This window comes from Pseudorasbora parva, chromosome 5, assembly GCF_024679245.1.
Source record: "Pseudorasbora parva isolate DD20220531a chromosome 5, ASM2467924v1, whole genome shotgun sequence".
In the NCBI taxonomy this organism is placed as follows: Eukaryota; Metazoa; Chordata; class Actinopteri; order Cypriniformes; family Gobionidae; genus Pseudorasbora; species Pseudorasbora parva.
Window position 1 is genome coordinate 41,659,661 of NC_090176.1, and position 12,033 is coordinate 41,671,693.

At 37.3% G+C, this 12,033-nt stretch overlaps 1 protein-coding gene across 1 annotated transcript in view; it reads right to left on the reverse strand.

The window, feature by feature from the left end:
• Positions 1-1,263: 1,263 nt before the first annotated feature.
• The window catches only part of nab1b (NGFI-A binding protein 1b (EGR1 binding protein 1)), a 28,416-nt gene continuing 17,646 nt past the window's right edge, over positions 1,264-12,033 (reverse strand). The window contains exons 6-8 of the mRNA XM_067444350.1: positions 11,298-11,466; positions 5,894-6,034; positions 1,264-4,208 (exon numbers count right to left, since the gene is read on the reverse strand). Coding sequence (XP_067300451.1) covers positions 4,126-4,208; positions 5,894-6,034; positions 11,298-11,466 — 393 coding nt within the window. The 3' untranslated portion in view covers positions 1,264-4,125. The remainder of the gene's footprint in view (positions 4,209-5,893; positions 6,035-11,297; positions 11,467-12,033) is intronic.

A 12,033-nucleotide genomic window follows, 5' to 3' on the forward strand; every position in this document is an offset into this window, starting at 1 on the left:
TACAAAAGATCACTTCCGATGCTTGCATAAACTACGCCATATCGTGTACAGACCTCACTTACCGGAAGTGATAGCGCGTTGAAGGCTGTTGGACATATGGACGTTAAACGTAATAAGTGGTGTATTTGAGGTAAAAAATTATGTAAATACTGTTCGGTTTCTCACACAAACCGATCATTTCGTGTCTTAAGACATCAATGTGTCGTCACAAGGCGCAGGGTTTAATATGGAATGTCTGTGCATATTTTTTTTAAATGTTTTTTTACTATCATAGATGCATGTTGCCATTTACATGCATTATATGACTGACAGACTGCAATGGTTGGAGTTAAAAATCTTCATTTGTGCATACTGAAGAATGCCCTGGGGGTAAGCTGATGCAAATCTAATTTTCACTATCCTTTTAATTTGTTTTTCCTCATTTGAGGATTATTCTTAAATTATTTAAGTTTTGGAAATATAAACGTATAGAATGTTAAAATATATATATTTCTGTTTCAATGGATGCATTGGACTAGATAGTGAAAGAAAAGTTTTAAAGTTTTTACTAATTTAAATAAAATAGATAGAAATGGGGAAAAATATGTATAATAAAAATGGCAAAAGCACAAAACTAACCTTACTAAAAGTTATGAATTAAAATGAAAATCTGAAAAAAAAAAAAATATATATATATATATATATATATATATATATATATATATCAAAGAGCATTCTAGAAGTTAAAGTTAAGAAAATTCACTGAGTTGACAGTGAAGGCTTTGAAGAAGATACATTTAAAATGATTTTGATGTATTGTAAAAAATGTTTTTGGTCATACTTTCATTATTCTAAAATGTGGAGAAGAGTCATAAAGGCCAGGAATTCCTTGGTATGCATATCACAAATTCTTACTAACAAAGTTCAAAGCACAAGTGTATTCAGAACATCACAGCTGTGGTCAGTCGTGCAATGAATCCGACTGAAGCTAATAAAAAATAAGAAAGTCCATTAGCATCTGTTCAATGAGTCACAGGTCTCAGGAAATTACAATATATAATACAATAGATAATGAATGGATTAATACATTTCATTCATTACATTTACTTATATTTATTGAAATGAATCATTCTGTCTGATTTTAAAGATATTTTATGTTAAATTTACGTTAATCCACTTGATGCACAGTATAAAATCTGGGATCTAAAAATCATGAGAGACACTTCAAATGGACTTGAGAATAAAAAGTACTTCACAATCAGTTGTCAAAAAAATAGAGTTTAATGTTCATGTGCTGTATAACAAATTAAATATATTAGTGTTTACAAAACAATATGTGCAGGACTACCGTATGCATATCCTAATGTACTCTCTACTCAAAAGTGATGAGAACAAGTTCTACTGACAACACAGTTTCATCCCACAGTCCAAGATGCATAAGTCTATTATACAAAGCAAGTACAAAGATTAGAGAAAGACTGATCATTTCTGTGAGTGGTTAAAGACAGTAACAAGCAAGGAACAAAGGTAGGCGTCTAGATATGTCTTGCTATATAGGTCATTGGTAACGATGTAATCAGTGAGAGCCAATCAGATTTTTTCCAAAGCAAATTTTGTTCCAGTGCTCTTAGAGAGCATGATATTGCCAATGCTTTAAATCTCAGATTTTCATACAACTTCCCAAATCTCATTTTCAGTTCCACCTAAAACGAACATCCAAAATAAACTACCACCGGCAAAGAACTGTAACATGGAATGCTTTTAAACTAAGGCAAAAATGTCAATAAATATTCACATAACGCTTGTCTCGTAACCCACCGACTTGTCACATGCTCTCAAAAATATGTCTAAAATGGCACTTAAATTAAGATTTTGCATACTCGAGATCTCTTTAGTCTCTGAAAGTAATCTTAAAAAAATAAAAGCACACACAATATTCCCTCAAAATACTGAAGTGTATGATCAGGACGTTAAAAATCGGTCTCTTTGTACCGATATCGAGAGGTATTTGTCATCGACACAAATACAGATTATATAACAGCTTGACCGGTACGTTACAGACATGTAATTGTGGAAAACCTGATTATCTTGTGCCTACTTCACCTTACGTGATACTCTAAAACTACATAAAGAGTGCGACTCGAAGCCGAACCGATGATTTCACGGGTACAAGTCTTACAAAAAAACACGCATCACCATTGAGAAACACGAGAAATGTTGAGCAGTAGGATGCAGATTTGAGAATCAAACACTAGTGCATATCAGTTTCACATACATTTGCACGTTAGCTGAATCTAAGACTATTATGTCTACACTACGAAACAGAGTAGAAATACTGTACAGTGAATGTCCTCTGAGGTTGGGACACCTAGACACGTTCACTGAGTTAAGTGACAACAGCTACCCGGTATTGCTCTACGACTAAATATTCAGATATACAAATACGTTACGTGATTATGATAAAGACCAGAATGGTGCAGTAATGACGCCCTGTTTTCAAGTCCAGTCGGTTGTGAATGTTTTTAAACTATTTACATGACTATTTCGCTAACGTTCAGGACGGGAGACATGCTCGTCTTTATTAGCATTTTGTTGGTATGTGTAGAGTACGATGAAATATATTAATTGTGCTTAGTATCGGAACAAATCAGGCATTACTAATCGTTCAAGAAAGCTTGATTTCAGTGTTTAAATAGCAAGGTGTACTGCAGTTTTCCTCGGTTACGCAAGTAAATTCAACCATAGCACCATAGTAGAGACTTTTAAATTCTGATTCGCTAGCATTGTCGACTCCCCTAAAGACCCCATGAGATCAAAATTAGAGTATTCATATGTATCGGCTTTGAGGTTATCTGTATGCTAGTTTACTGCTAAACACTGACAAAATTCAATTCTACGCATTGAAAAAGCGCTCTAGGGTAAAAAAAACCTAAAATATTCATTAGGGCTGCACGGTCATTTTTCACCAGAGATGGGGGGAAAAAAGTGAGAAAATATTTTTTTTCTTGAGCTTTAGGGTTGGGCAATTTGGAAAAATAAAAAAAAGTTTGATGTTGGGTGATCTTTACAAAAATCAACTCAAACCTCATTCACATTCCTCCTGTTTTTGACTCAAATATGTCTATAAAATATGATTTTTTTGTGTGTGATTGTTATTAAATAAAAATATTAAAAAGAAATGTTGCAATAAGCGTATTAATTAAAATAATTAACATTTACAACTGTAAAAATACAGTATTTATATGCTAATATTTAAATATACATTTTTTTAAATGTTAAAAAGATCCAGCTTTTATTTTGGCAGTTTGCTGCCAAATAAATATATGCACGGTTAGAGTAAAATTGCTGAAACAGTGTGTCATGAGCTGCAATGCAGTATATCTATTGCATTCAAATTATGTTTCAATATAATTTTGATATATCGTGCAGCCCTAATATCGATGCATCAGATTTTTGTCCAATCAAAAGCTCTCCATGATATCATCACCCCTGCTAATAATACCACCTGCAGCAACCTGCAACTATCAAATCATGGTTAATGGTGTAAATATAGCCTACTGGACATTTAAAAAAGGAACAAACCCTTTGATTTGTCCTACCAACTTCCTGTTATAATAGGAAATAGTCAACACAGGAAATGAAAGTGACTGCATAGGGTCTTTAAAGAGAAACGCAATCCAAGAGGCTCACTTAAATAGGCGACAACAACAGCTGCGTACTGACAACTTTAAAAACACTGCGTCCCTCTGTTTCAGTGAAATTTTACATGCATTCATATATACATACAACACATACTGTATTTAAATAACATTTAACTGTTTTCAAACAGACATCTATGTATGTACAAATAGCGGACTTCGTGGTCCACACCGATAGAATAGCATGAAGAGATAAAAACAGATGATTAGAGCTAGTGAGAATTGAACGAGTACAGTCAGTGACAGCACAAACAGTGTGGATCTACTCAGGAGAATGGAAATAAGGACTCTAGGTGCTTTGGCAGAAACAAAAATGGCGAGAAAATAAAATAAATTCTATTTTGAGGCAACATTGGTTGTTAAGGCTCTACTGTAGTTGTGCTTGTTTAGTATTCACTGACAGACGACGTGTATTGTTGTAGGTTTGAAACGAAAGCATTCCGGGCTGCTATCTGGAATCCTCCGGCTCTGATTTGATGGTCTTCTTCTCAGAGAGGTTGAGGGCACGTGAAGATGCGTCTCCTCCGTTTTCTGGAAAAAAAGAAATGTTAAGAGAAATCCTCTGGATTACTGAAACATTTGTGAGTTACGAGTTGCTTTGGATTAAAGCGTCTGCTAATTGAATTAATGTATATGTTAGCAATGGCAAATATAATATGGATCATTCTTGTTATCATATGAGACAATATTGGATAAAATTACACAATTTTAAAGACCACATCATATTAGTTAGCTTTTCACAATTAACATGGGGCATAAAGAATGTCATTAAAATCATTTAAATATATATATTTTTTTTTCATTTTTGCAATGTGTGCTTCTATGGAAAAACTGGCAATTTATTAAAAAATAAAATAAATAAATAATAACAATAATAATAATAATAATAATTAATATTGTATTTTTGCCATGTCCCCATGTGCTTCTAGAATTTCTAGAAAAACTAAAATAAATTATAATAATTAGTAGTAGTAGTATTGCCATGTCTCCATGTGTTAAATTTATTATGAAAAAAAAAAACTAATCAAACTAACTACTAATAATGTTGTTATTTCTGTTATTATTACAGGTGTTTCTTATTAAATGACATTACAAAATTCAAAAGAATTTAAGTGAACTATGCTAAACTAAATTTATTTTAATTTAATGTTCAATTTAAATTTTTTGCCACTGTAAATATTCAAATTATAATTAACAGTTTAAGTGTCCCATCTTCATTCCTTATATTATAAAACTAGCAAATTCATATTTTTAAAATTACAGAGCTTAAAAGTTACGCAGGAATGACTCGGGTCTGAATAACATTTATCTAAGGGTGTGTTCACAAAAAAAAAAACATTTAGTCCTGGTCTGCTTAGTTTTCACATTGGCATTTTAACACCAAACCTAAAGATATCGAACCTAATGGCATAATGATACCTGATTGGTCGACTTACTACGTATATCTGGTGACTTACCGAACATCCAAAATAATGCTGAGCTGGCCTAAATGCGTTCGTTGTACTTGTGTAGCCCACATATGATGGTACACTGACCAGCTGAGAACTCATGAGTAGCTTACAAAATGTGTTAAGGAGTCAAAAAGCGGCAGGAATCCCTCCGTCACACACACAAATGATAATCTGCTGTGAGGAGACGCTGTTCTGATGCCTGAACCGTACTGTGATTGGCAACATCGCGACTATGATGGGAAAAAAAAGTATGCTTGAGCATCCTTTTCGCTTTGTTTACATGTCGTTGGTCCGTGTTGCGTTCATATTTTACTCGAACCGCACCAGAGTTCGTTTGGAAGCGGACCGAGACCCATTTTTTCAGCGTTTTCGGTCCGCTTGTTTGGTGCATACCAGGGTTCAGATGGCAGAGTTCACAATTATTCAAATTAACCGCACTAACAGAGCAATCGCACCAGGGTTCATTTTAATCGAACCAAAACATGCCAAGTGTGAACACACCCTAAGTCAGCCATGGAGCACAAATGTGTTTATGGTTCTAAGTGTGTAAGATAATGTGCAATAAAAGCATGTAGGCTACTGTAAGACACAGAGCGTGTGTGGCTCTGTTAAAAACTCTAATGTGCTGTTTTGCTGGGATTGCCTCCTCTCTATAAGATGCATATGATGCTGACTTGAAACTTTTTAGGTGTCTTAGCCTACATATAGCCTTAAGTCGCATTCTTATGATGCCTCAAATGTTTTCGCTTTTCATTGAGCACACACCTGTGGTTGCTGACGTCTTGCTCTCGACATTAGCGTGATGATGCCTCTTCAACTCATTTGCCAGCTGCTTTCCGAGAGGCGTGTCTCCGTCTGATGCGCTCGCCCGCTGGCTGGTCACCCTCAGATTCAGCGGTCTCTCACCTGCAGAGACACAATAAAACAAATCATTCATTTTAACTCATGTTCACGTCCCTTTTCACCTCGCAAGTGTATTCATGATCGGCGTTTAACAAAACGCAAGGCTGCATCATTTTGTCCATTACCAAGTCCAAGCTAATGCTATGAGACAAGCATTCCGCCTACTAGAAACACTCAGCACAATACTCTCTCTCATGCACGCAACTGAGCTTCATTTGATACAAATGCACCTTTTCTTCGACTACAGCCTGCCAACGCACACGCCGTAATAGCCTGAGGACAACGAATGCGGCTTGAAGCACGTTGATAGCGAGTTGCATTGAGCAAATACACCTCTGTGCTCGCTTGCCTCCTTCAACACGGCACATTAACCTCCTCTGTCCCTGGCTGGCTGATCTCATTTATGTCTATTGACAACATCAGTGCAGCATCATGACTAATGTCTGTCATTTTTAACTTAACACAATGCCCTTTAATTACCAGCAGCATTCATTTGAACATTGAGGGGACTCTTCCACCCACTCCTCACAATACCTCATTTTAAACCATAGAAGGTAATGACCACTGTGCACATCAAAGTTGTACAAAACTCTTGGATTGTATTTTAATTGACCACGTCCCACAGGAAGTTGCATTGGATGTTGAATTTGAATGACAGCATGAGGAATTTAATGATCTGCAAATTAAAGAAATTGAAGACAGGTAATAAGAGAAGACAGGTAATCTTTCACCCTTGTCGACAAATATCTATCTATATTGTGTATATACACAGATCAGGTATAACATTATGACCACTGACAGATGAAGTGAAAAACTGATTCTCTCTTTAACACAGCATATATTTAGCCTGGATGCCAGCCGAACTTAGCCCCGCCCACAACATTTTTAGGTCGGGCGGTTCGGTCTGGCCTTGATCCATAGAGGAGTAATTATCTCCGAACAGAAACTGTTCGGACCAATGAAATCATCAGGGCGGGCTTTAGATGATGACGGACAGATGAGCAACAGTAACATAATCATGCACGTCATCAAAGGGGCTTGGATTATATTTGTTCAATTAAACGGAGAGCTTGTTTGTGTATGCATTCACCTTCACTTTTTCTCTCAAAAATGATGATCATGTTGGGTAAGTACTCTGTGTATCATTAAATTCTTTAATTTTTTTACAACAATGGAAAAGATCGTTTATTCCAGCATGCGTGCAGACAGGGTTGCCAAGTTTTTACAACAAAAACTACTAGCCCAAAACAATAGCTTGTCATGGTTGCCTGCTAAAATTCGCACTCATGGGTCTATATATCACATAATAGTCGCTTCAACCCGCAGACATAGAAAAAACGCGGACTTGGCAACACAGTGCAGTTGAGCTCTGTTGACATTTAACAAATAGCGTAATCCGTCGCTTCGTTGCTCTGATTGGTTGTAGGTCTATCCAATTGATGTCTTTCCTGGTTCGGTTGAAACACGCCCCATAATCACAGCCCAATGGAGCAGTTTCAGACTCATATTCTGACTAGAATTGAGTATGACCATGTCAGGCTAGCATATATTAGGCAGCAAGTGAATATTTTGTGAAAAGTGAAAAGCGTAAGGATTTGAGCGAGTTTGAAAAGGGCCGAATTGTGGTGGCTAGACGACCTGGAGCATCTCCAAAATTGCAGCTCTTAAACAGTGTTCCTAGTCTGCAGTGGTCAGTATCTATCAAAAGTGCGCCAAGGAAGGAACAGTGGTGAATCGGCGACAGGGTCATGGACGGCCAAGGCTCTTTGATGGATGGGGAGCGAAGGCAAATTTTGTTAAGAAGTTAATGCTGGTTCTGATAGAAAGTCAGTGTCAGAATACACAGTACATCACAGTTTGTTGCGTATGGGGCTGCATAGCCGCAGACCAGCCAGGGAGCTCATGCTGACCCCCTGTCCACCGCTGAAAGTTTAAGGTGTTGGTGTGAGGCATTGACCTCCAAATTCCCCAGATCTCAATCCAATTGAGATGCTAACATCAAAAGGGGGACCAGAATAATATTAGGTCATAATGTTATGCCTGATCGGTGTATGTATATGTGTACAAACACCAGTCAAAATCAAGCATTAAATTCCTGCTAAGTGTTGAGATGGTATTACCATTGATACCCAACAGCACAGACTCGTTTCATTAAAGCCCTACCTGCAGAGGGAGAGTCAAGGCTAAAGAAGGACATATTTAGGTCTCATCTAATTCTCACTTTCTACCACTGATTCTACCTCTTTCTCTCTCACTCATTCTTTCTCTGCAGATCCCATACGCCCACTCTGGAGTTCTGAGAACACATGGGATATTAGGGAGCTGAGAGGGATCATGTACTCAGAGAGTTCATGAAGGAGTTATTCTCAGAGCTGGGAAGGGAGAGAGCTCTGTTGTGCTTAGCGCAGTGTAAAACAACAACAAATAATTATCCTGAATAATGAGAAGAGTGTCATATTAAAGCAAAGGAGAAATATGTGCTGCTGTTTTGCCCACTAGAACAATTGGTATGTCACTTCTATCAGCTTTGGATATGGGTAATATATTTAATACATACAAAAATAAATGTATGCAACATATGGGTTTCTTTATGTCTTATTTGCTATTATTACATTAAATAATTCCTATAAAGCAGGGTGACCAATATATATCCACACAAAACAAATCCATGATGGTGGTTGCAAACTACTTTGCAATGCAAAAGCCTTTGTAAACATGTTAACATTTGTACCTGTGCTATGATGCAGGTAATCAGTGCTTAGATTCGGCATATGTGCAGTAATTATCATCATGTACCAACACGAGGGTCAAAATGTACTCCAGAACGGGTGGCATTCTAAGGCACAAGATTAGCAGCAGAACGCAGAGCTGTGTTCATATTTCCACCCAGCACCCCCCCTCCCCTCTCTGACACCCACCACCCCGCCTCCGCCTGCAGCTGCCAGATGAGCCCCAGAAATGAGAGTGCCAACAAGAAACGAGAAATAAAGAGTCTGGAACAGGTGATGCAAGCTACTGAATTATATGAGAAACAAATGCTGAAACACATCACTGGTTTTCGATACAGTCTAATGTGTACAAAAATAACCTGGATGGTCAATCAAGAGTAAACGACAGTTTGTCTGCTTTTCTAATAACAAGAATAATAATAATAGCTGTTATGCGTGAAAATGAATTTTTTTGACTTCTACATAATGTGCAATGTGGTTCTCAACTGGTTTCACTTTAGGATGCAGACACTCAGGGGTTTTTCCAAACTTTTTGATGCAAAGTACCCCCAAATATGATGATACAATATAATATGAAACAAAGCAATACATTTTCATTCAAGACCCTATATAAAAACTAAATATTTTTAAAGAAACTGAAAAGACACCACGTCATTTTTTCCAAAATTAAATAACATTTAGTATCATATTTATTACAATTATTATTATTGAATTTTATTCACCCTCAAGTTGTTAAAAACCTATAATAATTAATTTATTCTGCTGAACACAAAAGGCAATATTTTGAAGAATGTCAAACAGCTAATGGGCCCTATTGACTTCCATAGTGTTTTCCCCCATATTATGGAAGTCAATGAGGTCCATCAACTGTTTGGTTAACCACATTCTTCAAAATATCTTAATTTGTGTTCAGCAGAAGAAATTAATTCATACAGATTTGGAACAACTAGAGGGTGAATAGATGATGGCAGAATTATCATTTTTGGGTGAACTATCCCTTTAAAATGTTTTTCTCTACTAATTTATGCACAATGTTTTTTTTTGTTACTATTAAAATCCAGTGCTTTCAAAGCAACAACAAAAAAAATATTACTGATGCCTTGGTATATGACTCTAGAAAATGATAATGAAGTAGTAATACTATCAAATTTGGCCAATGTCAAAAATAATTTACACTGTTAAAGACTTGGATTCCCATCCTAAACATAGAATGTTGGACGTTTGATAGAGTATTTCTGTGTCAAAAATACTCCTTCTGGTTTCTCACAAGTTTTGGAGAGTTTTTTTCGAGTATGGGTCAGCTTGGCGTTAATAAGAGCGGAAGGTCCTTGTATGGGCCGTACGGGCTCTTCTCCCGGTAGGGTGCGCGCGTGTGTGACTAGAGCGAGAGAGGAAATGCACGCCCATAAACACTCCACGCCGCGCTCCACTTTATTCCTATGGGTGATATCAAGCGACTTCAACGCTTCAGCACAGCCTTCCGGGAAGGCAGCGCTGCATTTGAACTGATTTGAACGCAGAAATGACGGGAAGCTTCACAACATCGCTTCAGTCGCGTCGCAAAGTGGATCTCCACAGTCACTGCTGTCACAGGACTTCACCAAATCATACCAAAGAAGTGTGTTTTTGACGGAGCGGTCCCAGCGATAAAGGTTCGGTCCTGCTATGGAAGCAGCCGGTGAGTAAAACTGCTTCAAATGTCTATGCTGTTGGTTATCGTCGCGTGAGTAAACATCAGTAAACGACACGATTGCGTGCTTCGTCATTCAAATGCGCTAACGGACTCCATTGTTGTTCTATGTATAACGTTACACTAGTCTGACGTGCAAAACCCTTTTTGCTTGCTACTGCTAAGGTTTAGTCGCATACAATAGTCCATAAACCGAATCATGTCCTCATAAGCTGCGAGTAAAGACACACAAATGTTGACAGGCCTCTAAATACAGTACATACCACAGAGACGGACGTCCTGCTGTTGCTGTTTCTCCTGTTCAATTTATTTCAGCCTCCGAATTTGATTCTGGATCATATCTGTATTAGCTGAGATTGTATGAGATTATATGAGTTTCTCCACGCTTGAGGACGTCACCGCTTTGTGCGCATTCGTCATTCTTTAGCTCCGCCCACACGATACGCCTCCAGGCGCTCGTTTTTTTCCGGAAAGAATCGGTACAGCCTATATTTCTTTTATAAATATAATAAAACTAAAGACTTTTCGGAGATATGAAGGATGCAATACTACTCTATAGGTACTCAAGATTGAAATGAGATTGACTGAAACTGAGTGTTTCCCCCCCCCCCCCCCCCCTTTAATAAAATAATAATGGAATAGTAATACTTTAAAGTTTTTATTTTATTTTTTATGTTTATGGGCCCCCTGGTTGAACCCCAGTTGAAAAACCCTGATTTTGCTGACAAAGTCAATAACTATATAATAATGCTCTAAAGATAAATGCACAGCAAGTTGCTTTAGATAAAAAGCATCCACTATATGACAAATAACCCATCATCTCTAATTTTATTAAGCACAAACTCACCCTGCTGGTCAGCGTTTTTGTCAGCTGAGAGCCCATTGCTGTTCTGCCTGTCTGAGTTGTGTTTGTAGGGCCCTGGTGGAACCCTCCACTCCAGAGCCTGCAGTCTGTCCTGCGCCGCGGCATCATGCAGTATCTCCATCTGCTTGGCTAACAGACGCTCCAGTTGAACCTATAATATGCACAGACAGCATGGAGTCAGACAGGCGGATGTGTATAGCATCATACATACAGTGTGACACAAATGATTTCCAATATTTATCATTCACATCAAACCGCAACTGTAGTGATACATAACAAAACTAACCACAAACAAACCCCTACAGTCCAAATATCCAATGATAATTTGAATGCTCCTCAAATCATATTTGCACATGAAACGGGTTTACAATTACTATAAATATTTAGTTGTGATCATATTAATGTTTTCTCCATGTACAGTATATCTCTGTAAATCTGTCTTGATTATTAATAAAAACCACACTACGTGTGGAGCTTGATTCATTCCAATAGCACCCCTCCCACATGTGCAATAGCATGCTACCTAAAAAGGCAAGCAAAAAACTTTTACTGCTTGTTTTTCTTTTACACAGGAAGATGCTATTCACAGTTACAAAAGGACATGTTTCTGCTTCTAAACACAAAAGCATCATAAGGTAAACTTAAATTAAACAAATTAGTTAAATTAAATGAACCTTAATGAGTAACTTTTTTATTTTGAATTGACAAAACTGATGCA